The following is a 26,917-nucleotide window of genomic DNA, read 5'->3' as shown; positions in this document are numbered from 1 at the left end:
GTGACAACCTTGTCTTTGACAGTTGGAATGGTTGAGAGTGACAACCTTGTCTCTGACAGTTGGAATGGTTGAGAGTGACAACCTTGTCTCTCTGACAGTTGGAATGGTTGAGAGTGACAACCTTGTCTCTCTGACAGTTGGAATGGTTGAGAGTGACAACCTTGTCTCTGACAGTTGGAATGGTTGAGAGTGACAACCTTGTCTCTCTGACAGTTGGAATGGTTGAGAGTGACAACCTTGTCTCTGACAGTTGGAATGGTTGAGAGTGACAACCTTGTCTCTTTCACAGTTGGAATGGTTGAGAGTGACAACCTTGTCTCTTTGACAGTTGGAATGGTTGAGAGTGACAACCTTGTCTCTGACAGTTGGAATGGTTGAGAGTGACAACCTTGTCTCTTTCACAGTTGGAATGGTTGAGAGTGACAACCTTGTCTCTTTCACAGTTGGAATGGTTGAGAGTGACAACCTTGTCTCTTTGACAGTTGGAATGGTTGAGAGTGACAACCTTGTCTCTGACAGTTGGAATGGTTGAGAGTGACAACCTTGTCTCTTTCACAGTTGGAATGGTTGAGAGTGGCAACCTTGTCTCTTTGACAGTTGTTGTAGCATTAGAACCGTCATAGGACACAAAGCAGTACCTTAACAATGCTGGGAAGATCTTGGTCTCGACTGAACAAGAGATTGAGACACAGCAGACAGCCTTCCTGTCACAGAGAGGGAGGGGGGGGGGGTAGAGAGGGGAAGAGTGGGAGAGCAAGGTGAGAGAGATAAGTCTGCATCACTCAACAGCTGGCCGACATCCAATCAGCACAAGACTCTCGATTTGGGAGTAAGTTTCCGTGGTGACCGGGTCCTTGTTAGAACAGCTTTCTCTCTCTCCCACTGTTGGGGTCCTTGACCCCTTGCCTGCGCTATAAAAGAAAAATCGCTCCTCTGTCAGAAAGCTGGTCCAGAACAAAGACAGGCAGAGATAAAATACTTTTATGGCTCAATGTTGTGGATCAGTGTTGCAGTTACAGATGGAGTTTGAGACCCATAAATAAACATCGTACAACAATGCCCCCTGAAACCAAGGTACATAGAGCTATTGCCCAACATGAACAGACAGTCATGTGAAGTTGAGGGCCAGCACTAAATACTGGGGTCTGTGAACTTTCAATTCCATGTGTTACTGTTCAACTGTATGGAGCACTGGCCTCCCCCGAGTGTAGGTAGACAGGAGGAGAGCGTTCTGAACTCATTAAGACATTTCACGCTCCTATCTGGGTAGCGTGACAGCGCAGCTCAAATAAGTGTTTCATCACAGTAAAGCAGCCCTGACGTTCCTATTGGCTCCCTGGCTGTAGCCGGCCACGGGGGAATTAGGCGTAGTAGTGTAGGGTGTAGTCTTCACAAACTACTGTGACACAGTGGAGAATGTGAAAGCCGTCACACCAGCCAATCTCTCCCTACAGGCATAAGTTATTCTGTGGAATTCTACTGTATTTCATTTCAGTCAATTTTTAGGGTGTGTTGTCTCCAGTTGTCCAACATCTAATTTGTTTGTCATTCTGTTTACCAACTTTCTATTAATTTAAACTACTATGCTGACAAAACAATATAAACTAGACTAGAGTATGTTAGCATTCTAGCTACATGGTCACTGCTGGAAAGTATTCGGGCCCCTTCTCCTTTTGTTACGCTACAGCCTTATTCTAAAATGGATGAAATAAAACATTTTCCTCATCAATCTACACACAATACCCCATAATGACAAAGTGCAAACAGGTTTTTAGAAATGTTTGCAAATGTATTAAATATAAAAAAACAGATACCTTATTTACGTAACTATTCAGACCGTTTGCTATGAGACTCGAAATTCAGCTCAGGTGCATCCTGTTTCCATTGATTATCCTTGATGTTTCTACAACTTGATTGAAGTCCACCTGTGGTAAATTCAGTGGATTGGACATGATTTGAAAAGGCACACACCTGTCTATATAAGGTCCCACAGTTGACAGTGCATGTCAGAGCAAAAACCAAGCCATGAGGTCGAAGGAATTGTCCGTAGAGCTCCGAGGTAGGATTGTGTCGAGACACAGATCTGGGGTAGGGTCCCAAAAATGGGCTGCAGCATTGAAGGTCTCCAAGAACACTGTGGCCTCCATCATTCTTAAATAGAAGAAGTTTGGAACCACCAAGACTAACCCCTAGAACTGGCTGCCCAGCCAAACTGAGCATTTGGGGGAGAAGGGCCTTAGTCGGGGAGGTGACCAAGAACCCGATGGTCACTGACAGAACTCCAGAGTTCCTCTGTGGAAATGGGAAAACCTTCCAGAAGGACAACCATCTCTGCAACATTCCATCAATCAGGCCTTTTTGTTAGTGTGGCCAGACGGAAGGAACTCCTCAGTAAAAAGGCACATGACAGCCCGCTTTGAGTTTGCCAAAAGGACTCTCAGACCATGATAAACAAGATTCTCTGGTGTGATGAAGCCAAGATTGAACTCTTTGGCCTGAATGCCAAGCGTCACGTCTGGAGGAAACATGGGACCATCTCAACGGTGAAGCATGTTGGTGGCAGCATTATGATGTGGGAGACTAGTCAGGATCGAGGGAAAGATGAACGGAGCAAAGTACAGAGAGCTCCTTGACGAAAACCTTCTCCAGAGCACTCAGGACCTCAGACTGGGGGTGACGGTTCAACTTCCAACAGGACAACGACCCTAAGCACACAGCCAAGACAACGCAGGAGTGGCTTTGGGACATTCCCTGTAGCTCAGTTGGTAGAGCATGGTGTTTGCAACACCAGGATTGTGGGTTCGATTCCCACGGGGGGCCAGCACAGAAAAAAAAAATGTATGAAATGTATGCATTCACTACTGTAAGTCGCTCTGGATAAGAGCGTCTGCTAAATGACGTAAATGTAACAAGTCTCTGAATGTCCTTGAATGGCCCAGCCAGAGCCCGGACTTGAACCTGATCGAACATCTCTGGAGAGACCTGAAAATAGCTGAGCAGCGATACTCACTATCCAACCAGACAGAGCTTGAGAGGATCTGCAGAGAAGAATGGGAGAAACTCCCCAAATACAGGTGTGCCAAGCTTGTAGCGTCATACCCAAGAAGACTCAAGGCTGTAATCGCTGCCAAAGGTGCTTCAACAAAGTACTGAGTAAAGGGTCTGAATACTTACGTAAATTTGATATTTCGGTTTTATTTATTTATTTTTAAATGTTTTTGCTTCGTCATTATGGAGTACTGTGTGTAGATTGATGAGGGAGGAAAAGTCAAGTGGTCTGAATACTTTCCGAATGCACTGTACTTATTCAAGGGCTTTGATGAACATGACTCTGGAGGATAGCTAGAAACTCTGTTGCTTGACGGGGAAAATGCATATGACCTTCAGTTGAATGAATCCCACCCCCACCTCACTCCAAAGCCCCAGGGTGAGTAAACCCACTCTTAGCCAGGAGGAACCTCCCATTTTAAGATCCATCAATTCTGCTGCTTTTCAAATCATCTCCTTTGTTAAACTAAGGTAATTACATGGGTTTGAAATCAGTCTGACTGTCACGCCATGACCTTAGAGATCCTTATTATTCTCTGTTTGGTTAGGTCAGGGTGTGACTCAGATGGGAACATCTGTTTTTGTATTTCTATGTTGGCCTGATATGGTTCCCAATCAGAGGCAGCTGTCATTCGTTGTCTCTGATTGGGGATCATAATTAGGCAGCATTTTCCCACTGGGTGTTGTGGGATCTTGTTTTTTGGTTAGTTGTCTGTGAGCACGCCATTTGTCACATTTCATTTGTGCTTTTTTGTTTGAGTTTCATTTATTAAATGATGTGAAACGCTGCGCCTTGGTCTCCTTCTAACTACGAACGTGACACTGACCGAATGTCAACTGTCCCAGATATATTTCTTTTTAGATTAGACTAGCAGGACAACAACAAAGTGGGAAGTAATATTTCACTCCTACAGCAGTATAGAGTAGTGTCTGGTGGGGGCCTGTCTCCAAGAGGGATGAGAGACATACACAACTACACACGCTCCTACACACAAGTTCTAAAACACTCATAACCCACCATCTCAAAGTAGAGGAGTGACTGACTTCACTACTTGTATTTGTGAGAGGTATTGACTTGTTGAAAGCACTGAGCTGCCTGTTTAAACTACTAGCACACAGCTCAGACACCCATGCATACCCCACAAGACATGCCACTAGAGGTCTCTTCACAGTCCCCAAGTCCAGAACAGACTATGGGAGGCACACAGTACTATATAGAGCCATGACTACATGGAACTCTATTCCACATCAGGTAACAGATGCAAGCAGTAAAATTAGATTTAAAAAACATAAAAATACGCCTTATGGAACAGCAGGAACTCTCCAATTTGTAAGTCGCTCTGGATAAGAGCGTCTGCTAAATGACTTAAATGTAAATGAAGCAAAACTAACATAGGCAGAGACATGCATACACACACACACACACGATAGCACTATACACACACGTACACATGGATTTTGTTGTAGATATGTGGTAGTGGTGTAGCGGCCTGAGGGCACACATTTCGTGTGCTTTGAAAATTGTATAACTGCCTTAATTTTGCTGGACCCCAGGAAATGGGGATCCATAAATACAAATCTTGTCTTGAAAATGTCTCCTCTCCATCCTTTGTTTTCCTGTGTAACTGTTTGTGGGCCTGCTTCATTCAAGCCCATCCCAGGATGCTATTAACAGAAAATCTGTGGTTGTCTCTGTCTCCAAAGTAACCTCCAGGCCCACTGTTACGAATCCCTTTGGCCCTGCAGTCCAGGGGGGATGGAAACGAGACCTGTAACATATCTCATGCAAATCATGACAGTAAAAAAAGAACAGTGAGAACTAAAAACAGACAACCTAAATCTACCGTCAAACACTTGACGGTAGATTTATTTACCGTATTTTTTAAACACACGGTAATGTGGGGAGGGGGGTAAAGGGGCTGAGCTGGACCCAAGGAAATAACTATTTAAAGAAAAAAAACGAAGCTAGTCTTGCCTGCTTCAAGAACAGCTAGCCAACTAACCAATAAAATACAGTGGGTGGTCCGCCCAGTTCTAACTAGGGTACTTAGACAAAGTTTTCCTACAGGTAATGTATGCACAAGGGCGACTTGGCTTGGTGTCCCCTTTTCTTTTCCCGCCAACAAACAAACAGCCATACACCACAGCAATACATACTCACACGATAACAGACAATGTGAGATGTAGGCACAAAAACAAAAGAGAGATAGCTCCAGAGACAACTGATTGGGTTTATTTTAAACCAAGGGAAAGGGGATGTGATTGGGTAAGAGAAAAGGAGCAGGTGTGTCTTCAGATTGGCGACTGATTGGCGACTGATGACTGCCACCTGTGACTAGGGCAGAAGGAGAGAAAACAAATACACACAGGATACCTGTATCCGTAACAGCCACAGTGTAACGAGACAGGTTATCTGTCTTATACTAAGTGAATAATCAGACAGGCGTACTGTTGTGACAGGATAACTGATCTGAGGTCCGTTTAGAGTTGCTCCGGCTGTACCTCAGAGCAGGAGGAGACTGGTTTAGTGTGACACCTAGACAGACTGAATAACTGATCTGAGGTCAGTTTAGAGTTGCTCCGGCTGTACCTCAGAGCAGGAGGAGACTGGTTTAGTGTGACACCTCCTAGACAGACAGAATAACTGATCTGAGGTCAGTTTAGAGTTGCTCCGGCTGTACCTCAGAGCAGGAGGAGACTGGTTTAGTGTGACACCTAGACAGTCTGAATAACTGATCTGAGGTCAGTTTAGAGTTGCTCCGGCTGTACCTCAGAGCAGGAGGAGACTGGTTTAGTGTGACACCTCCTAGACAGACTGAATAACTGATCTGAGGTCAGTTTAGAGTTGCTCCGGCTGTACCTCAGAGCAGGAGGAGACTGGTTTAGTGTGACACCTCCTAGACACACTTACTCTGAAAGAGATCTGGAGGGAACAAGGTCACCACAGTCATGGAACCTTGCTTGATGTAATACGGACTCTATTTTCTCACCTTGTCAGATTGTCACACCCTGCTTGCAGTCAAAAGATTCAACAGTGACAAAATGTCTGAGGTGGAAAATGTTTAGGCTTTATTCATGTTCTTACATTCAGTTTTGTTGCTGAAAATAACTCACAACGGTTCCTCAGGAATGGACTAACGGTGAAATTAGACTATTGACAGTTGCTTTATTTCGTCCCTTGCAGAGTAAGCCCTATGTGTTTGACCGAGTCCTGCCACCCAACACAGCCCAGGAGCAAGTCTACGATGCCAAGCAGATCGTCAAAGGTCAGAGACACTCTGTCCTGCAGTCTCTTTATCTGACCTCCTCTCCTCCCCACCGTCATTTCATCATCATATCAACTCAGCTCCAGAGCTATTATGAAAGCCGTAACCCCAGTTTCTGCATTTTGGAGATGTGCTGGGCGGGTACAATGGAACAATCTTTGCCTATGGCCAGACCTCAACAGGAAAGACCCAGACCATGGAGGTAAGTCAGAAGGACATTTTGATGCCTCACTGGGATTTGTGCTGGAACCAAAGAGATTCTTTTAGAGATTAGATTAAGGATAGCAGACATTAGGCTTCAGTGAAGCTACTGTGCAAGTATAACCATTAGCAGCCATTTTTACAAGCCAGTACAAAGGAGAGGCTCATGGGACATAAAACCGTTTAAAGAGGAGCCAGAGGTACAGACTAGAATCAGGTTTAACTTTTGGCCTCGCTACCTGCATCTGTAGGTGATCTAGTGACCCATTGGCTGAGCTGGTAGTGACTGGAGTTTAAAGGAATAGTTCATGCAAAATCTATATTTGGATTAAATTACCTTTACCTTGATTTGTGTTTGAAGGCCCATGGTGACAGAATCCACAATAATCCATTATATACTTCTGTCTACAGCCTAGAGTTGGCATGCTAGCATCGTCAGATTTCATGAATGGCAACAGCCGGACCGATGTTAGCAAAGCTGCACTGCAAGCCGAGACTTCATCAGAAACACACTAAATTCGGTAGTTAGTGGAGTTAGCAGGGATTTTTTAAAACGTTTATACTGCTAAAATAATTGCTGGAACTTAGTTCCTCAGAACTGAAATTATTACCTCATGTAGCAACAGCACAGGGCATCTGTATGTGTCTTCCATTGATGATGTCCTCCTGGGGCAGGCACTTAGACGTGGATTGCTTTCCAGATAAACATAGGAACCTGTAAACCATAGGAAGTATCAGAGCATTTAAAATGTTTCTCGCGTGGAAGAACACCTGGACAGGTTCTTCGCGAGTATTGACTCTACCAAACTTAGTTTGAAGCGTTTTTGAAGAAGTTTCGTCTTGCAGTGCAGGTTTGCTTACATCGGTTCGGCTGTTTCCATTCATGAAATCTGACGATGCTAATATGCTAAATCCAGGCTGTAGCCAGAAGTAAATAATGGATTATTGTGGATTCTGTCACCATGGGCCTTAAGACACAACTCAAGGTAAGGGTAATTTAACACACATATATAACACACATATATATATATATATATTTTGCATGAACTATCCCTTTAAGATGATTACCTCAGTCATAATCCTAACATGATTTCAAAAGCGAGTTTTAGACTATTTAACATAGTGTTGCAGAAACATGTTTTTTACAGGCGGATCAAAATTGTGCTGTAGTTACTCAGGCGGCAGACACTTGAGATTGTCAAACATGTTTGCTTCATTTAAAGGGAGGTGCCAGTCAGTATGCATATACAATAAATCACCAACAACAGACTTTTCAGCAAAAATCTCTCTCATGCTTGTGTTGTGGAAGAACATTTCTGGTTCTCCTTGAATGGGAACATTCCCAACAGTCCTTCCCTCCTGCTGCGTCTTCCTTACTGGCATACCTTTATTTAGGCTGGCTGCCTATGCCAGACGGCACGCCAAAATAGCAGTGAGGTGTTACTCCGCCACGGTTCACATGATGTGCCACCATGCGATTACACATACATACAATAGCCTCCTATTCAGCTGCAGCCGTTGCCCTGGAAACAGCCCAGAGAGCCTTCAGCAAGCCTCAGGATAAAATTGGAAAACATTTATTCCATTATTCCTCAGCAGCTAATGGAAGGGCGGGGAAGCGATGGTGGCAGTATGATTAGCTTCCACGCTGCCAGCCTGACCAGAATGTAAAACTATCCTTGTTATGTGCTTAATCTATGATGCTATTATACATCTCCCTATCCTCGTCTACCTAGCCAGCATCATATTACCATATGAATGGCATCAGCCCTGAGGCGAATGACAGACTGTGATAGTCCATTACATTTTTATTGTCAAGTCAATATTATTTTTATTATGTTTGGGCTGGATAAGGAGAGGTAAGACTGAATGAAATTGAGGTGGGGGATGAGGGGACTAAAGTAAAGGAAGTTCAGGCTGGCAAAGGAATGAAACCCCCTTGAGGTAGCATGTGTATTTCTGATCAATATGAGGACCCAGGCCTTATGAAAGCTAAGAGGGTTAAGGCCTTTGTTTGAGGAGAAATGGTGAGTGCTTTTTCCCTCTGTAATGAATCTGTATTGCTACTTGCCATTTCAACTTTTGGGAATGCTAAATGTTGTCGTCTATCTTGTTTATTTGATCAGGAGTGTGTTTTTTCCCAGGGCAAGCTACATGACTCCCAGCAGATGGGTATTATCCCCCGTATCAGCAGGGACATCTTTGACCACATCTACTCCATGGACGAGAACCTGGAGTTCCACATCAAGGTAACAGACACACCATGGCCCCTCTGGAACCCTGGCTAGGTTCCACATTAAGGTAACAGACACACTATGGCCCCTCTGGAACCCTGGCTAGGTTCCACATTAAGGTAACAGACACACCATGGCCCCTCTGGAACCCTGGCTAGGTTCCACATTAAGGTAACAGACACACCATGGCCCCTCTGGAACCCTGGCTAGGTTCCACATTAAGATAACAGACACACCATGGCCCCTCTGGAACCCTGGCTAGGTTCCACATTAAGGTAACAGACACACTATGGCCCCTCTGGAACCCTGGCTAGGTTCCACATTAAGGTAACAGACACAATATGGCCCCTCTGGAACCCTGGCTAGGTTCCACATTAAGGTAACAGACACACCATGGCCCCTCTGGAACCCTGGCTAGGTTCCACATTAAGGTAACAGACACACCATGGCCCCTCTGGAACCCTGGCTAGGTTCCACATCAAGATAACAGACACACCATGGCCCCTCTGGAACCCTGGCTAGGTTCCACATTAAGATAACAGACACACCATGGCCCCTCTGGAACCCTGGCTAGGTTCCACATTAAGATAACAGACACACTATGGCCCCTCTGGAACCCTGGCTAGGTTCCACATTAAGGTAACAGACACACCATGGCCCCTCTGGAACCCTGGCTAGGTTCCACATTAAGATAACAGACACACCATGGCCCCTCTGGAACCCTGGCTAGGTTCCACATCAAGATAACAGACACACTATGGCCCCTCTGGAACCCTGGCTAGGTTCCACATTAAGGTAACAGACACACCATGGCCCCTCTGGAACCCTGGCTAGGTTCCACATCAAGATAACAGACACACTATGGCCCCTCTGGAACCCTGGCTAGGTTCCACATCAAGATAACAGACACACCATGGCCCCTCTGGAACCCTGGCTAGGTTCCACATTAAGGTAACAGACACACCATGGCCCCTCTGGAACCCTGGCTAGGTTCCACATTAAGGTAACAGACACACCATGGCCCCTCTGGAACCCTGGCTAGGTTCCACATCAAGATAACAGACACACCATGGCCCCTCTGGAACCCTGGCTAGGTTCCACATTAAGATAACAGACACACCATGGCCCCTCTGGAACCCTGGCTAGGTTCCACATTAAGGTAACAGACACACCATGGCCCCTCTGGAACCCTGGCTAGGTTCCACATTAAGATAACAGACACACCATGGCCCCTCTGGAACCCTGGCTAGGTTCCACATTAAGATAACAGACACACCATGGCCCCTCTGGAACCCTGGCTAGGTTCCACATTAAGGTAACAGACACACCATGGCCCCTCTGGAACCCTGGCTAGGTTCCACATTAAGATAACAGACACACCATGGCCCCTCTGGAACCCTGGCTAGGTTCCACATTAAGATAACAGACACACCATGGCCCCTCTGGAACCCTGGCTAGGTTCCACATTAAGGTAACAGACACACCATGGCCCCTCTGGAACCCTGGCTAGGTTCCACATTAAGGTAACAGACACACCATGGCCCCTCTGGAACCCTGGCTAGGTTCCACATTAAGGTAACAGACACACCATGGCCCCTCTGGAACCCTGGCTAGGTTCCACATTAAGGTAACAGACACACTATGGCCCCTCTGGAACCCTGGCTAGGTTCCACATTAAGATAACAGACACACCATGGCCCCTCTGGAACCCTGGCTAGGTTCCACATTAAGATAACAGACACACCATGGCCCCTCTGGAACCCTGGCTAGGTTCCACATTAAGATAACAGACACACTATGGCCCCTCTGGAACCCTGGCTAGGTTCCACATTAAGGTAACAGACACACCATGGCCCCTCTGGAACCCTGGCTAGGTTCCACATTAAGGTAACAGACACACTATGGCCCCTCTGGAACCCTGGCTAGGTTCCACATCAAGATAACAGACACACCATGGCCCCTCTGGAACCCTGGCTAGGTTCCACATTAAGGTAACAGACACACCATGGCCCCTCTGGAACCCTGGCTAGGTTCCACATCAAGATAACAGACACACTATGGCCCCTCTGGAACCCTGGCTAGGTTCCACATCAAGATAACAGACACACCATGGCCCCTCTGGAACCCTGGCTAGGTTCCACATTAAGGTAACAGACACACTATGGCCCCTCTGGAACCCTGGCTAGGTTCCACATTAAGGTAACAGACACACCATGGCCCCTCTGGAACCCTGGCTAGGTTCCACATCAAGATAACAGACACACCATGGCCCCTCTGGAACCCTGGCTAGGTTCCACATTAAGATAACAGACACACCATGGCCCCTCTGGAACCCTGGCTAGGTTCCACATCAAGATAACAGACACACCATGGCCCCTCTGGAACCCTGGCTAGGTTCCACATCAAGATAACAGACACACCATGGCCCCTCTGGAACCCTGGCTAGGTTCCACATTAAGATAACAGACACACCATGGCCCCTCTGGAACCCTGGCTAGGTTCCACATTAAGGTAACAGACACACTATGGCCCCTCTGGAACCCTGGCTAGGTTCCACATTAAGGTAACAGACACACCATGGCCCCTCTGGAACCCTGGCTAGGTTCCACATCAAGATAACAGACACACCATGGCCCCTCTGGAACCCTGGCTAGGTTCCACATTAAGATAACAGACACACCATGGCCCCTCTGGAACCCTGGCTAGGTTCCACATCAAGATAACAGACACACCATGGCCCCTCTGGAACCCTGGCTAGGTTCCACATCAAGATAACAGACACACCATGGCCCCTCTGGAACCCTGGCTAGGTTCCACATTAAGGTAACAGACACACCATGGCCCCTCTGGAACCCTGGCTAGGTGCTCAGTGTCCATGTAATTTAGGTTAGCTTGCCTTCACAGCAAATAGTCTATGTTAAGATATCATTTTGCAGGATTTGTCAATATATGAGAATGTATAATAAGATGTTATGAAAGTGTAAGAGCAGTGCATTCTGTGTACCATATACAATGTGAATGGAACAGGTGCTGTGGTGGCTGAGGGATAGTCCAGTGCTCTTTACTGTGCTAGTGTTAGTGACAGGACCCACAGAGCCAGGCGTCCACTATGGTGCTTGCTCTGCTGGAGTAGGTTACAAGTACCATATGGTCACAGTAGTGACACATCCAACTGGTGACTGTGGGCTGTGTGGTCCTCAAGTAACCCAAATGGAAGGTCACAACACAAAAGCCTAGGAACCCGAGTGCTCATCTGTTAGAATAGTGAGTACTTCACCAAGGACAAGACTGGCACAGGAGTAATGCTGTCATAGTCCGGTTTATTAACGGTTTTTTATATGCAGTGTGTGATATACACTACATGACCAAAAATTATGTAGACACCTGCTTGTCAAACATCACTTTCCAAAATCATGGGCATTAATATAGAGTTGGTCCCCCTTTGCTGCTATAACAGCCTCCACTCTTCTGGGAAGGCTTTCCATTAGATGTTGGAACAATGCTGCAGGGACTTGCTTCCATTCAGCTATAAGAGCATTAGTGAGGTTGGGCTCTGATGTTGGGTGATTAGGCCTGGCTCGCAGTCGGAGTTCCAATTTATCCCAAAGGTCTTTGATGGGGTTGAGGTCAGGGCTCTGTGCAGGCCAGTAAAGTTCTTCCACACCAATCTCGACAAACCATTTCTGTATGGACCTCGCTTTGTGCAGTGGGGCATTGTCATGCTGAAACAGGAAAGGGCCTTCCCCACAAAGTTGGAAGCACAGTTGGAAGCACAGAATCATCTAGAATGTCATTGTCTGCTGTGGCTTTAAGAATTCCTTTCACTGGAACTAAGGGGCCTAGCCCAAACCATGAAAAACAGCCCCAGAACATTGTTCCTCCTCCACCAAACTTTACCGTTGGCACTATGCATTCAGGCAGGTAACGTTCTCCTGGCATCTGCCAAAACCATATTCGTCCGTCAGACTGCCAGATGGTGAAGCATGATTCATCACTCCAGAGAATGCGTTTCCACTGCTCCAGAGTCCAATGGCGGCGATCTTTACACCACTCCAGCCGACACTTGGCATTGCGCATGGTGATCTTGGGCTTGTGTATGGCTGCTCAGCCATGGAAACCCATTTCATGAAGCCCCCGACGAACACATCTTGTTCTGGCACTGCTTCCAGAGGCAGTTTGAAATTCGGTAGAGAGTGTTGCAACCGAGGACAGACAATTTTTACGCGCTACATGCTTCAGCACTTGGCTGTCCCATTCTGTGAGCTTGTGTTGCCTACCACTTCGCGGCTGAGCCATTGTTGCTCCTAGACATTTCCACATCACAATAACCGCACTTACAGTTGACTAGGGCAGCCCTAGCAGTGCAGAAATTTGAAGAAGGGTGGCATCCTATGATGGCGCCACGTTGAAAGGCACTGAGCTCCTCAGTAAGGCCATTATTTTGCCAATGTTTGTCTATGGAGAGCGCATGGCTGTGTGCTCAATTTTATACACCTGTCAGCAACAGGTGTGGCTGAAATAGCCGACTCCACTAATTTTGAAGTGGTGTCCACATACTTGTTATATATAGTGTATGTTCTGTCTTTATACGTCTACTACTTTGACATCTACTTAGACAAAATCAGAGACTTATTGGATGGTGAGTAAAGACTTTCTAGTTTTAATAAAGTTTGGATTTCTGAAAAGTGAGGTGGACAATTCTGATTTAAATATTTTCTGCCTTTTTTCTTTTTCAGTGTCAAAGACCAACCTGGCGGTGCATGAGGACAAAAACAAGGTGCCCTATGTTAAGGTGGGTATCCAATCTCTGTTACTAAAGTGCTATAAACAGAAATGATTTCAATTGTTGATAATATTATTGTTCATTCACTAAGCACAGTAAATAATATTTCAGGTAAATACCCCACAATATTGTGGTTCTGATGCAACATTTACCTCAGCTTCACACACATTCCCACTTTCACACACAGGTCTGTACGGAACGCTTTGTGTCCAGTCCAGAAGAGGTTATGGATGTCATCGATGAGGGAAAGTCCAATCGTCACGTGGCTGTTACAAGTAAGTGCTTCTCTTTTCCTCTGGAATCACACATTTAATGAATAAATACATTTTAACTACATTTGATATCCAGTGATTCAGCAAAAGACTGCCCATTTTCTTTGCTACCACTCAAATGTTGTGCTGCTGTTTATTCGTCCACACAGACATGAATGAGCACAGTTCTCGCAGTCACAGCATCTTCCTGATCAACATCAAGCAGGAGCACAGAGAGACAGAACAGAAGCTGTCAGGAAAACTTTACCTGGTGGATCTGGCAGGTATTGAGAAGGTGAGAAGTCTACCTGGTGGATCTGGCAGGTATTGAGAAGGTGAGAAGTCTACCTGGTGGATCTGGCAGGTATTGAGAAGGTGAGAAGTCTACCTGGTGGATCTGGCAGGTATTGAGAAGGTGAGAAGTCTACCTGGTGGATCTGGCAGGTATTGAGAAGGTGAGAAGTCTACCTGGTGGATCTGGCAGGTATTGAGAAGGTGAGAAGTCTACCTGGTGGATCTGGCAGGTATTGAGAAGGTGAGAAGTCTACCTGGTGGATCTGGCAGGTATTGAGAAGGTGAGAAGTCTACCTGGTGGATCTGGCAGGTATTGAGAAGGTGAGAAGTCTACCTGGTGGATCTGGCTTGTAGTGAGAAGGTGCGAAGTCTACCTGGTGGATCTGGCTTGTAGTGAGAAGGTGAGAAGTCTACCTGGTGGATTTGGCTGGGAATGTGAAGGTGAGTGGTCTTCCCTCTTACTACCCTCCCTCTCTGCCTCTCATCCCTCTCATCCCTCTCATCCCTCTCATCTCCTTCACTCACTTGGTCTTCCCTTCCTCTCTTCCCTCCCACCCCACTTCTCACTCTCTTCTTCCTTTCCTCAGCTCTCTCCCCTACCGCTCCTTCTCTCTCTCTCCCCCTGCCTCTCCTCTCTCTCTCTCTCCCCTGCCTCTCCTTCTCTCTCTCTCTCTCTCTCTCCTGCCTCTCCTTCTCTCTCTCTCTCTCTCACTCCTGCCTCTCCTTCTCTCCCTCCTCTTCCTTTCCTCACCTCTCTCCCCTGCCTCTCCTTCTCTCTCTCCCCTGCCTCTCCTGCTCTCTCTCTCTCCCCGCCTCTCCTTTTCTCTCTCTCCCGTGCCTCTCCTTTTCTCTCTCTCCCGTGCCTCTCCTTTTCTCTCTCTCTCCCGTGCCTCTCCCTTTCTCTCTCTCTCCCGTGCCTCTCCTTTTCTCTCTCTCTCCCGTGCCTCTCCTTTTCTCTCTCTCTCCCCTGCCTCTCCTCTCTCTCTCTCTCTCTCTCTCTCTCTCTCTCTCTCTCTCTCTCTCTCTCTCTCCCCTGCCTCTCCTTCTCTCTCTTCAATAAATCATATTTTTCAACGAATCATCTTTACACCCATGCATACCCCACAAGACATGCCACCAGAGGTCTCTTTAAAATCCCAAGTCCAGAACAGACTATGGGAGGCACACAGTACTATATAGAGCCATGACTACATGGAACTCTATTCCACATCAGATAACTGATGCAAGCAGTAGAATCAGATTGAAAAAAATGATAAAAATACACCTTATGGAACAGCAGGGACTGTGAAGAGATACACACGTACACATGCTAACACATGTACTCTACACACACATGGATTTTGTATTGTAGATATGTGGTAGCAGAGTAGTGGCCTGAGGGCACACAATGTGTTGTGAAAAGTGTTATGAAATGTAATGTCATGTAATATTTTTGATTGTATATATCTGCCTTAATGTTTCTGGACCCCAGGAAGAGTAGCTACTACCTTGGCAACAGTTAATGGGGATCCATAATAAATACAAATATATACTGAGTATACAAAACATTAAGAACACCTGTTATTTCCATGACATCGACTGAACAGGTGAATCCAGGTGAAAGATATGATCCCTTATTGATGTCACTTGTTAAATCCACTTCAACCAGTGTAGCTGAAGGTTAAAGAAGGATTTTTAAGCCTTGAGACAATTGTTACATGGATTGTGTATGTGTGCCATTCAGAGGGGGCAAGACAAAAGATTTAGGTGCCTTTGAACGGGGTATGGTAGTAGGTGCCAGGCGCACCGATTTATGGCAAGAACTACAACGCTATTGGGTTTTTCACGCTCAACAGTTTCCCGTGTGTATCAAGAACGGTCCATCACCCAAAAGACATCAAGCCAACTTCACACATCTGTGGGAAGCATTGGAGTCAACATGGGCCAGCATCCCTGTGCAATGCTTCGACACCTTGTAGAGTCCATGCCCCGACGAATTGAGTTTTCAATATTAGGAAGGTTTTCCAAATGTTTGGTATACTCAGTGTATATAAACTCAGCAAAAAAAGAAACGTCCCTTTTTCAGGACCCTGTCTTTCAAAGATATTTCGTAAAAATCCAAATAACTTCACAGATCTTCATTGAAAAGGGTTTAAACACTGTTTCCGATGCTTGTTCAATGAACCATAAACAATTAATGACAGCATGGCAACAACAACTGTCTGAGTTACACCAGGAACGCACAATCCCTCCATCAGTGCCCAGACTGTCCGCAGTAGGCTGAGAGAGGCTAGACTGAGGGCTTGTAGGCCTGTTGTAAGGCAGGTCCTCACCAGACACCACCGGCAACAACGTCGCCTATGGGCACAAACTCGCCGTCACTGGACCAGACAGGACTGACAAAAAGTGCTCTTCACTGACGAGTCGCGGTTTTGTCTCACCAAAGGTGATGGTCGGATTTGCGTTTATCGTCGAAGGAATGAGTGTTACACCGAGGCCTGTACTCTGGAGCGGGATCGATTTGGAGGTGGAGGGTCCATCATGGTCTGGGGCGGTGTGTCACAGCATCATCGGACTGAGCTTGTTGTCATTGCAGGCAATCTCAACGCTGTGCGTTACAGGGAAGACATCCTCCTCCCTCATGTGGTACCCTTCCTGCAGGCTCATCCTGACATGACCCTGCAGCATGACAATGCCACCAGCCATACTGCTCATTCTGTGCGTGATTTCCTGCAAGACAGGAATGTCAGTGTTCTGCCATGGCCAGCGAAGAGCCCGGATCTCAGACCCATTGAGCACGTCTGGGACCTGTTTGATTGGAGGGTGAGGGCTAGGGCCATTCCCCCCCAAAATGTCCGGGAACTTGCAGGTACCTTGGTGGAAGAGTGGGGTAACATCTCACAGCAAGAACTGGCAAATCTGGTGCAGTCCATGAGGAGGAGATGCACTGCAGCACTTAATGCAGCTGGTGGCCACACCAGATACTGACTGTTACTTTTGATTTTGACCCCCCCTTTGTTCAGGGACACATTCAATTTCTGTTAATCACATGTCTGTGGAACTTGTTCAGTTTATGTCTCAGTTGTTGAATCTTGTTATGTTCATACAAATATTTACACATGTTAAGTTTGCTGAAAATAAACGCAGTTGACAGTGAGAGGACGTTTCATTTTTTGCTGAGTTTATATATACAGTGGCTTGCGAAAGTATTCACCCCCTTGGCATTTTTCCTATTTTGTTGAGAGTAGAGGACTGGAGGAGAGAGAGAGAGAGAGAGAACAGGAGTGAGAAAAATAGAGATAGAGACAGACAGTAGCTTCAGAAAAATATAGAGAGACAGAGAGAGCACGAACGAAAGCGGAGGAGCTGTAGCAATTATGGTCTAACGAGACTAGAATTCTTATGAGTACATCTCGACTGCAAGGCATACACAGTAAATAATGATAATTTACGCAAACCAATTGAATATATTGTGAACCCAGTTACTCTACTACACAACCTTCTCTGGGAGCATCAGAAACTGTTTCCACACATCTCCCACCTTCTTCTCCTGTCCTATGAACGCTAAGGTCTTCACTGACAGTTAGAGGCCATGGGGTTGTAGGGCATGTGTCTAGATAAACCAACATTGTTACTGATGAAACTTTGTTTTCAGTTGATGAAATTGCTTTAATGAAAGTCATATAGAAGACCTGTGGATGACCCAGAGGGGTTTTGTTCATCCTGGTCACTGAACACGTGTAGAATAGGCTTCACTAATAAGGTAGGATGGGGACTGGACATGTTTTCCCAAACTACTCATCCGTTCACTCATTCTGTTTCCAGTTTTCTCATTTACTCACTGATTATTCCCCCTTTGCAAGCTTTGTTTTTTCCAAATAAAATCCTTGTTAGAATAAATAGGTCAGTTGATGTTGGGATTTTAAGCAACAGGCAATTTGTCATCTCAGTTTGGGCTGGGTTCTGTTCTGACCTGGATGGAGGTTGTCTGTCAAACAAACTGACATATTTAGTTGTTTTCAACAACAGTATGTTCATCATGATATACTTTCTGGATGCTGGATTTGTAGCCATGATCACGACCCTCCTCTCAGTACTCATTAGTCAGCCAGCAACCTGCTGTGCAGACTTGCCTCCTTTTATACAGTGCTTTTGTATTTTTGAGATTGTGCTTGATATAAATGAAACATATACACTACATCGTCAAAAGTATGTGGACACCTGCTCGTCGAGCATCTCATTCCAAAATCATGGGCATTAATTTGGAGCTAGTCTCCCCCTTTGCTGCTATAACAACCTCCTCTCTTCTGGGAAGGCTTCAACTTGATATTGGAACATTGCTGCAGGAACTTGCTTCCATTCAGTCATGAGCATTATTTGAGGTCACTGATGTTGGGCAATTAGGCCTGGCTCACCGTCGGTGTTCCAATTCCTCCCAAAGGTGTTCGATGGAGTTGAGGTCAGGGCTTTGTGCAGGCCAGTCAAGTGCTTCCACACCGACAAACCATTTCTGTATGGACCTCGCTTTGTGGACTGGGGCATTGTCATGCTGAAACAGGCCATCCCCAAACTGTTGCCACAAAGTTGGAAACACAGAATCATCTAGAATGTCTTGTATGCTGTAGGGTTAATATTTCCCTTCACTGGAACTAAGGGGCCTAACCCGAACCATGTAAAACAGCCCCAGACCATTATTCCTCCTCCACCAAACTTTACAGTTGGCACTATGCATTGGGTCAGGTAGCATTCTCCTGGCATCCGCCAAACCCAGATTCGTTCATCAGACTGCCAGATTGTGAAGCGTGATTCATCCCTCCAGAAAATGCGTTTCCACTGCTCGTAGACATTTCCACTTCACAATAACAGAACTTATACTTCACCGGTGCAGCTCTAGCAGGGCAGAAATGTGAAGAACTGATTTGTTGGAAAGGTGACGGTGCCACGTTGAAAGTCACTGAGCTCTTCAAAGAAAAATAATTCAGTAAGGCCATTCTACTGACAATGTTTGTCTATGGAGATTGCATGGTGTGTGCTCGATTTTATACACCTGTCAGCAACAGCCGAATCCACGCATTTGAAGGGTTGTCCACATACACTATATATATAAGTATCTCTAATTTGCATTGCAAGATAATGTATAATAATGCAAACAGATTGTTGATTCTCCCAAATGGGGGACACTGTTTACCCCTGTTTACCCCTTCCACATGTGAAGACCATTAGCTACAGGCACAGTTACAGACAAAGCTACAGACATAGCTACATACAGACACAGCTACATACACAGATAGTTACAGACACGGCTACAGACACAGCTACATACACAGCTACAGACACAGCAACATACACAGCCACATACACAGACACAGTTACAGACACAGTTACAGACAATGCTACAGACACAGATAGTTACAGACACAGCTATATACACAGACACATCTACAGACACCGACACAGTAACAGCTACAGACACAGCTACAGATACAGACACCGCGATCTCTGTCCTCTGGTAACTCTACCTCCCCCTTCCTCCCCACTCTCTCTGTCGTCTGGTAACTCTACCTCCCCCTTCCTCCCCACTCTCTCTGTCCTCTGGTAACTCTACCTCCCCCCCACTCTCTCTGTCCTCTGGTAACTCTACCTCCCCCTTCCTCCCCACTCTCTCTGTCCTCTGGTAACTCTACCTCCCCCTTCCTCCCCACTCTCTCTGTCCTCTGGTAACTCTACCTCCCCCCTTCCTCCCCACTCTCTCTGTCCTCTGGTAACTCTACCTCCCCCCTTCCTCCCCACTCTCTCTCTGTCCTCTGGTAACTCTACCTCCCCCTTCCTCCCCACTCTCTCTGTCCTCTGGTAACTCTACCTCCCCCTTCCTCCCCACTCTCTCTCTGTCCTCTGGTAACTCTACCTCCCCCTTCCTCCCCACTCTCTCTGTCCTCTGGTAACTCTACCTCCCCCCTTCCTCCCCACTCTCTCTCTGTCCTCTGGTAACTCTACCTCCCCCCTTCCTCCCCACTCTCTCTGTCCTCTGGTAACTCTACCTCCCCCCTTCCTCCCCACTCTCTCTGTCCTCTGGTAACTCTACCTCCCCCCTTCCTCCCCACTCTCTCTGTCCTCTGGTAACTCTACCTCCCCCCTTCCTCCCCATCTCTCTCTGTCCTCTGGTAACTCTACCTCCCCCTTCCTCCCCACTCGCTCTGTCCTCTGGTAACTCTACCTCCCCCCTTCCTCCCCACTCTCTCTCTGTCCTCTGGTAACTCTACCTCCCCCTTCCTCCCCACTCTCTCTGTCCTCTGGTAACTCTACCTCCCCCCTTCCTCCCCACTCTCTCTGTCCTCTGGTAACTCTACCTCCCCCTTCCTCCCCACTCTCTCTGTCCTCTGGTAACTCTACCTCCCCCTTCCTCCCCACTCTCTCTGTCCTCTGGTAACTCTACCTCCCCCCTTCCTCCCCACTCTCTCTGTCCTCTGGTAACTCTACCTCCCCCTTCCTCCCCACTCTCTCTGTCCTCTGGTAACTCTACCTCCCCCCTTCCTCCCCACTCTCTCTGTCCTCTGGTAACTCTACCTCCCCCCTTCCTCCCCACTCTCTCTGTCCTCTCGTAACTCTACCTCCACCCTCCTCCCCACAACCCCATCCCTTGCTTTCCTGTCTTATCTCAGGGTCTACATGAGAGCTGCCCAGCACTGAGACGATTATGTGTGGTGTTGATTATTTCAGAGTGTGGTGGTGTTTGGCTGGTCGACACGGTCGGAGGTTATTAGGGATAGCCCCCTTTCTTTCAATTTTTGCCTAAATGACATACCCATATCTAACTGCCGGTAGCTCAGGCCCTGAAGCAACGATATGCATATTATTGGTACCATTTGAAAGGAAACACTTTCGAGTTTGTGGAAATGTGAATTGAATGTAGGAGAATATAACACAATAGATCTGGTCGAAAATAATACAAAGAAAAAACCAACCGGTCTTTTTCTACCACCATCTGTGAAATGCAAGAAAAAGGTCATAGTTATAGCCATCAATCTGGTTGTAATTCCGATAGTGTCCACAAGATGGCAGCAGTGTATGTGCAAAGTTTCAGATGGATAACTTGAAAAATGAGTGAACAAGAATACCAAGTCCCCAGGTACATTTGGACAAATCGTGAAGGGGACATTCGCATTCATATTCCATTTTTTCGGCAAGAATATCGTAAAATCTGTATACTTGGACTTTGATTTAGCTTTTCAAGTATTAGTAGCCATATTATAATTTCAACATTTGCAAAACAACCAGTTTTCATAACTTCATAACTCTGAATATTCTTATACGTTGTGTCCAAAAGGAAAAGGCATGCTGTCGCAAAAGGTTAGCGCCTACATTTTGCGACCGAGACGGGGTTTCCGGCTATCTAGCTAGCTTTGTTTGACCCCGATTGGTGCTTTTTTGTCAAAGATACAGTCCTTCAAGTGATGGCCACCCGCGTCATCTGTGTGCCATGAAGGCGTCGCTCTCTGACCAAATATGGTGTCCTATAGGATATACTACACCCCTAATGAAATAGTGAAGTCTTGTTACCTTCTAGGATCTCTGAGGAATAGAGATGAACGTGATTTGACTCGTTCAAACAACATTTAGGGTGCGATTTTCACAGATTCCTTTCTTTGCAAATTGAACGAGTGGAAATACAAAATCGATTGCGCGTGCTATATGGACCTTTTTAGGATATGAAAAATGATTTTATCTAACAAAACGACACTTCATGTTATCTCTGGGACCCTTTGGATGATAAATCAGAGCAAAATTCACCTTCAGAGGTGAATTTATCAAACCTATCGCGTTGAAAAAAGTGTTTTGTTGTTAGGAGCTCTCCTCAAACAATAACATGTCATTTTTTTTATCGCATTAATAGCTACTGTAAATTGGACAGTGCAGTTATATTAACAAGAATTGAAGCTTTCAGCCGATATTAAACACTTATATGTACCGACATTTGTTGTTTCTCTAAAATCTGTGATCTTGACATAACACGCTGCATGATTTACGATCCCTAAGAAGTTGCCTCATAATCATGTCCCAATATATCCCTGGATCCTGTAGAAATGTTAGTGGTTTGTGCTAGGATGTGTTGTATTTATAATAATAATAACTTTATTTGTATAGCGCTTTTCAATACAACTAACAAATCATGAAAGACGGAATGGAAGGATCGTAGACACAGATAGCAGATATTGTTCTCCTCTGAACTAGGTTTCTGTACAGTTTATTTAGTGCATTTTCTCACACACTCACTTGATGAATGTGATAAGGATGTGTAGGCACATTTAGTGAGCTAAAATCTGTCAGTGCTGTCCCTGCTGCCCCTCTCCATAACCCACAACTTACATGTTTGGTTGAGGTCCATCACTCTAACCACTGCTGCCCCCTCCCTCCCCTCCTCCCTCCCTCCCTCCCTCCCTCCCTCCCTCCCTCCCTCCCTCCCTCCCTCCCTCTCCCTCCCTCCTCCCCCTTCCTCCCTCCTGTCTCCCTCCTGCCTCTGTCATTCTATTTCTCCCCCCGTCTCTCCTCCCCGCTCCCTCCCTCCCTCCCTCTCCTCTCCCCCGCTCCCTCCCTCCCTCTCTCCTCCCTCCTCCCTCTCACCCTTCCTCCCCCTGTCTCCCTCCTGCCTCTGTCATTCCATTTCTCCCCCCGTCTCTCCTCCCCGCTCCCTCCCTCCCCTCCCTCCTCCCTCCCCTTCCTCCCTCCTGTCTCCCTCCTGCCTCTTCATTTCTCCCCTCCCCTCCCGCTCCCTCCCTCCCTCCCTCCTCCCTCTCCCCCTTCCTCCCTCCTGTCTCCCTCCTGCCTCTGTCATTCCATTTCTCCCCATCTCTCCTCCCCGCTCCCTCCCTCTCCCTCCCTCCTCCCTCTCCCTCTTCCTCCCTCCTGTCTCCCTCCTGCCTCTGTCATTCCATTTCTCCCCATCTCTCCTTCCCCGCTCCCTCCCTCCCTCCCTCCTCCCTCTCCCCCTTCCTCCCTCCTGTCTCCCTCCTGCCTCTGTCATTCCATTTCTCCCCCCGTCTCTCCTCCCCCGCTCCCTCCCTCCCTCCATCCCTCCCTCCCTCCGTCTCAACCCTCCCTCTCTATCCCAGGTGAGGCTGTTCCAGTGGAGGAGCAGCTGAGCAGTAAGGAGAAGAAAGACAGTAGTGGTGACACCACGGCCACACCCATGATCAACACCATAGCCCCGCCCCATGTCCCGCTATTGGACGAGGAGAAGACCCGATACGAGGGGCTCATCACCGACATATACCAGCAGCTGGATGACAAGGTGGGTGTGGCTGGGTAGGAAGGGATGGAGCTTCCCTTTCCGAATGTTCCCAGTTTCCGATCATTCCAAGAGCACATATAGCAGGATGATTCCCTCTGGGATGAAGGTTCATGGTCATGGATGACTGGAAAGGGGCTGTGTCTGTGGTTGATGTTTTATAGATATAATTAACCACAGTTAATGTATTTAATCATATGCAAATACTATACAATAGCATACATGCATAATTCTGTAGGAATTATATTAAATCTGTTTTAATCACCCAACCATTAACTTAATGAGGGATTATTAGGTTTGTTTGCCATGGTCATAATGGTCTAACCAATTAACTGTTGGGAAAATGAACATATTGGTGTAAACACAAATCCCTCTCACAGTAAAAGCCATAGCCCTGCATTAGCTAGCTGCCCCCAAAAAAGTGGATTACAGAGTCTTGGTAAATCCAAACATGAATGCAACATTTTTCTATTGAAACATATCTTTCTTCTTTGCTCCTATCTCAGGATGATGAGATCAACCAACACAGCCAGTGGGCAGAGAAGTTCAAGGAGCAGATGATCGATCAAGATGAGGTCAGCTTATCCAACCCTATACAACAGATCTACTTCATCTAGATGAGGTGAGCTCATCCAACCCTATACAACACATCTCCTTCATCTAGATGAGGTGAGCTCATCCAACCCTATACAACACATCTCCTTCATCTAGATGAGGTGAGCTCATCCAACCCTATACAACACATCTCCTTCATCTAGATGAGGTGAGCTCATCCAACCCTATACAACACATCTCCTTCATCAAGATGAGGTGAGCTCATCCAACCCTATACAACACATCTCCTTCATCTAGATGAGGTGAGCTCATCCAACCCTATACAACACATCTCCTTCATCTAGATGAGGTGAGCTCATCCAACCCTATACAACACATCTCCTTCATCTAGATGAGGTGAGCTCATCCAACCCTATACAACACATCTCCTTCATCTAGATGAGGTGAGCTCATCCAACCCTATACAACACATCTCCTTCATCTAGATGAGGTGAGCTCATCCAACCCTATACAACACATCTCCTTCATCTAGATGAGGTGAGCTCATCCAACCCTATACAACACATCTTCTTCATCTACATTCCGTAATAATCATAGATTGACATGGTATAACTTGATGAGATTCAAGGTTTTCATTGCATTTAATTAGTGCATTGAGCAAAGGCATTCGGAAAGTATTCAGACCCCTTGAATTTTTTTTCCACATGTTGTTACTTTACAGCCTTACTCTAAATAATGACAAATGACAATGTCGAAAACAGGTTTTCAGAAATGTTTGCAAATGTGTAAAAAAATAAATACATAAGTATTCAGACCCTTTAATATGAGATTCGAAATTGAGCTCAGGTGCATCCTGTTTCCATTGATCATCCTTGAGATGTTTCTACAACTTGTTTGGAGTCCACCTGTGGTAAATGCAATTGATTGGACATTATTTGAAAAGGCACACACCTGTCTATATAAGGTCCCACAGTTGACAGTGCATGTCAGAGCAAAAACCAAGCCATAAGGTCGAAGGAATTGTCTGTAGAGCTGGGGAAGGGTACCAAAAAATGTCTGCCGCATTGAAGGTCCCCAAGAACAAAGTGGCCTCCATCATTCTTAAATGGAAGAAGTTTCAAACCACCAAGACTCTTCCTAGAGCTGGCCAACCAGCCAAACTGAGCAATCGGGGGAGTTGACCAAGGGAGGTGACCAAGAACCCGATGGTCACGCTGTCAGAGCTCCAGAGTTCCTCTGTGGAGATGGGAGAAACTTCCAGAAGAACAACCATCTCTGCAGCACTCCACCAATGAGGCCTTTATGGTAGAGTGGCCAGACGGAAGCCACTCCTCAGTAAAAGGCACATGACAGCCCTCTTGAAGTTTGCCAAAAGGCACCTAAAGGACTCTCAGACCATGAGAAACAAGATTCTCTGCTCTGATGAAACCAAGATTGAAGTCTTTGGCCTGAATGCCAAGTGTCACGTCTGGAGGAAACCTGGGACCATCCCTACGGTGAAGTATGGTGGTGGCAGCATCATGCTGTGGGGATGTTTTTCAGCGGCAGGGACTGGGAGGCTAGTCAGGATCGAGGGAAAGATGAACGGAGCAAAGTACAGAGAGATGAAAACCTGCTCCAGAGCACTCAGGACCTCAGACTGGGGGCGAAGGTTCACCTTCCAACGGGACAACAACCCTAAGCACACAGCCAAGACAATGCAGGAGTGGCTTCGGGACAAGTCTCTGAATGTCCTTGAGTGGCCCAGGCAGAGCCCGGACATGAACCCAATCGAACATCTCTGGAGAGACCTAAAAATAGCTTTGCAGTGACGCTCCCCATCCAACCTGACAGAGCTTGAGAGGATCTGCAGAGAGGAATGGGAGAAACTCCCCAAATACAGGTGTGCCAAGCTTGTAGTGTCATACCCAAGAATACTCTAGGCTGTTATCGCTGCCAAAGGTGCTTCAACAAAGTACTGAGTAAAGGGTCAGAATACTTATGTAAATGTGATATTTCAGTTTGTTTGTAAAAAATCTAAAGAACAGTTTTTCCTTTGTCATTATGGGGTATTTCGTGTAGATTGATGAGGGGGAAAAAAATATTTAATACATTTTAGAATAAGGTTATAACTTAACAAAATGTGGAAAAAGTCAAGGGGTCTGAAAACATTCCGAATGCACTGTACATGTTTTTAGAGTGCAAAACTTTTTAGTTTGTGTTTATTGCCATCTAGTGGTCAGAAATGTATCTGCATTAGATATAAATCTGGTAGAGCTTTGTTTCTTCTGGCAAAGTGCAAGCTATGAACATGATGTAGTAGTAGAATTAGTCACTCAGTAAGCTGCCTACTCTGTGAGTGATATCAGATACAAGTGTTCTTTCCTTAATGGTTTTTAAATCTGCAATTACCTTTCCTTAATGTTTTTTTTAAAGCAATGCATACCTTTCCCAAATGACTGATGATTGGCTGAGAGAAATTGATGATAAAAAGATTGGGGGGGCTGTTTTGTTGGACTTCAGTGTGGCTTTTGACATTATCGATCATAATCTGCTGCTGGAAAAACGTATGTGTTACGGCTTTACACCCCCTGCTATATTGTGGATAAAGAGTTACCTGTCTAGCAGAACACAGACGGTGTTCTTTAATGCAAGCTTCTCCAACATAATCCAGGTAGAATCAGAAATGCCCAGGGCAGATGTCTATATTTTGATTTATTTTACACTTTTTTGGTTACTATATGATTCCATATATGTTATTTCACAGTTTTGATGTCTTCACTATTATTCTACAATGTGTGTCCAAAGTTTTGACTGGTACTGTATGTGGTAGTAGAGTAGGGGTCTGAGGGAACACACTTAATGTGTTGTGAAATCTGTTGTGAATGTATTATAATGTTATTAAAATTGTATAACTGCCTTAATTGTGCTGGACCACAGGAAGAGTAGCTGTTGCCTTGGCAGTAGCTAATGGGGATCCATAAAAAATACAAATGTTTTTTAAAGCAGTGGTTACCTTTCCTTAATGGTTTTTATAAAGCAGT

The 26,917-nt window shown here is 46.0% G+C and overlaps 1 protein-coding gene across 1 annotated transcript in view; it reads left to right on the top strand.

Annotated features, from left to right (window-relative positions):
* The first annotated feature begins 1,056 nt into the window (after nucleotides 1-1,056).
* LOC106582408 (kinesin heavy chain) overlaps nucleotides 1,057-26,917 on the top strand; it is a 34,040-nt gene continuing 8,179 nt past the window's right edge. Inside the window, exons 1-10 of the mRNA XM_045704399.1 lie at nucleotides 1,057-1,074; nucleotides 6,233-6,314; nucleotides 6,443-6,516; nucleotides 8,660-8,798; nucleotides 13,486-13,541; nucleotides 13,720-13,807; nucleotides 13,954-14,078; nucleotides 17,539-17,638; nucleotides 23,164-23,342; nucleotides 23,846-23,953. Of these exons, the coding sequence (XP_045560355.1) occupies nucleotides 1,057-1,074; nucleotides 6,233-6,314; nucleotides 6,443-6,516; nucleotides 8,660-8,798; nucleotides 13,486-13,541; nucleotides 13,720-13,807; nucleotides 13,954-14,078; nucleotides 17,539-17,638; nucleotides 23,164-23,342; nucleotides 23,846-23,953 (969 nt within the window). The remainder of the gene's footprint in view (nucleotides 1,075-6,232; nucleotides 6,315-6,442; nucleotides 6,517-8,659; nucleotides 8,799-13,485; nucleotides 13,542-13,719; nucleotides 13,808-13,953; nucleotides 14,079-17,538; nucleotides 17,639-23,163; nucleotides 23,343-23,845; nucleotides 23,954-26,917) is intronic.

Source organism: Salmo salar, chromosome ssa21 (assembly GCF_905237065.1).
Source record: "Salmo salar chromosome ssa21, Ssal_v3.1, whole genome shotgun sequence".
NCBI lineage: Eukaryota > Metazoa > Chordata > Actinopteri > Salmoniformes > Salmonidae > Salmo > Salmo salar.
This window is presented reverse-complemented; position numbering and strand designations above follow the sequence as displayed.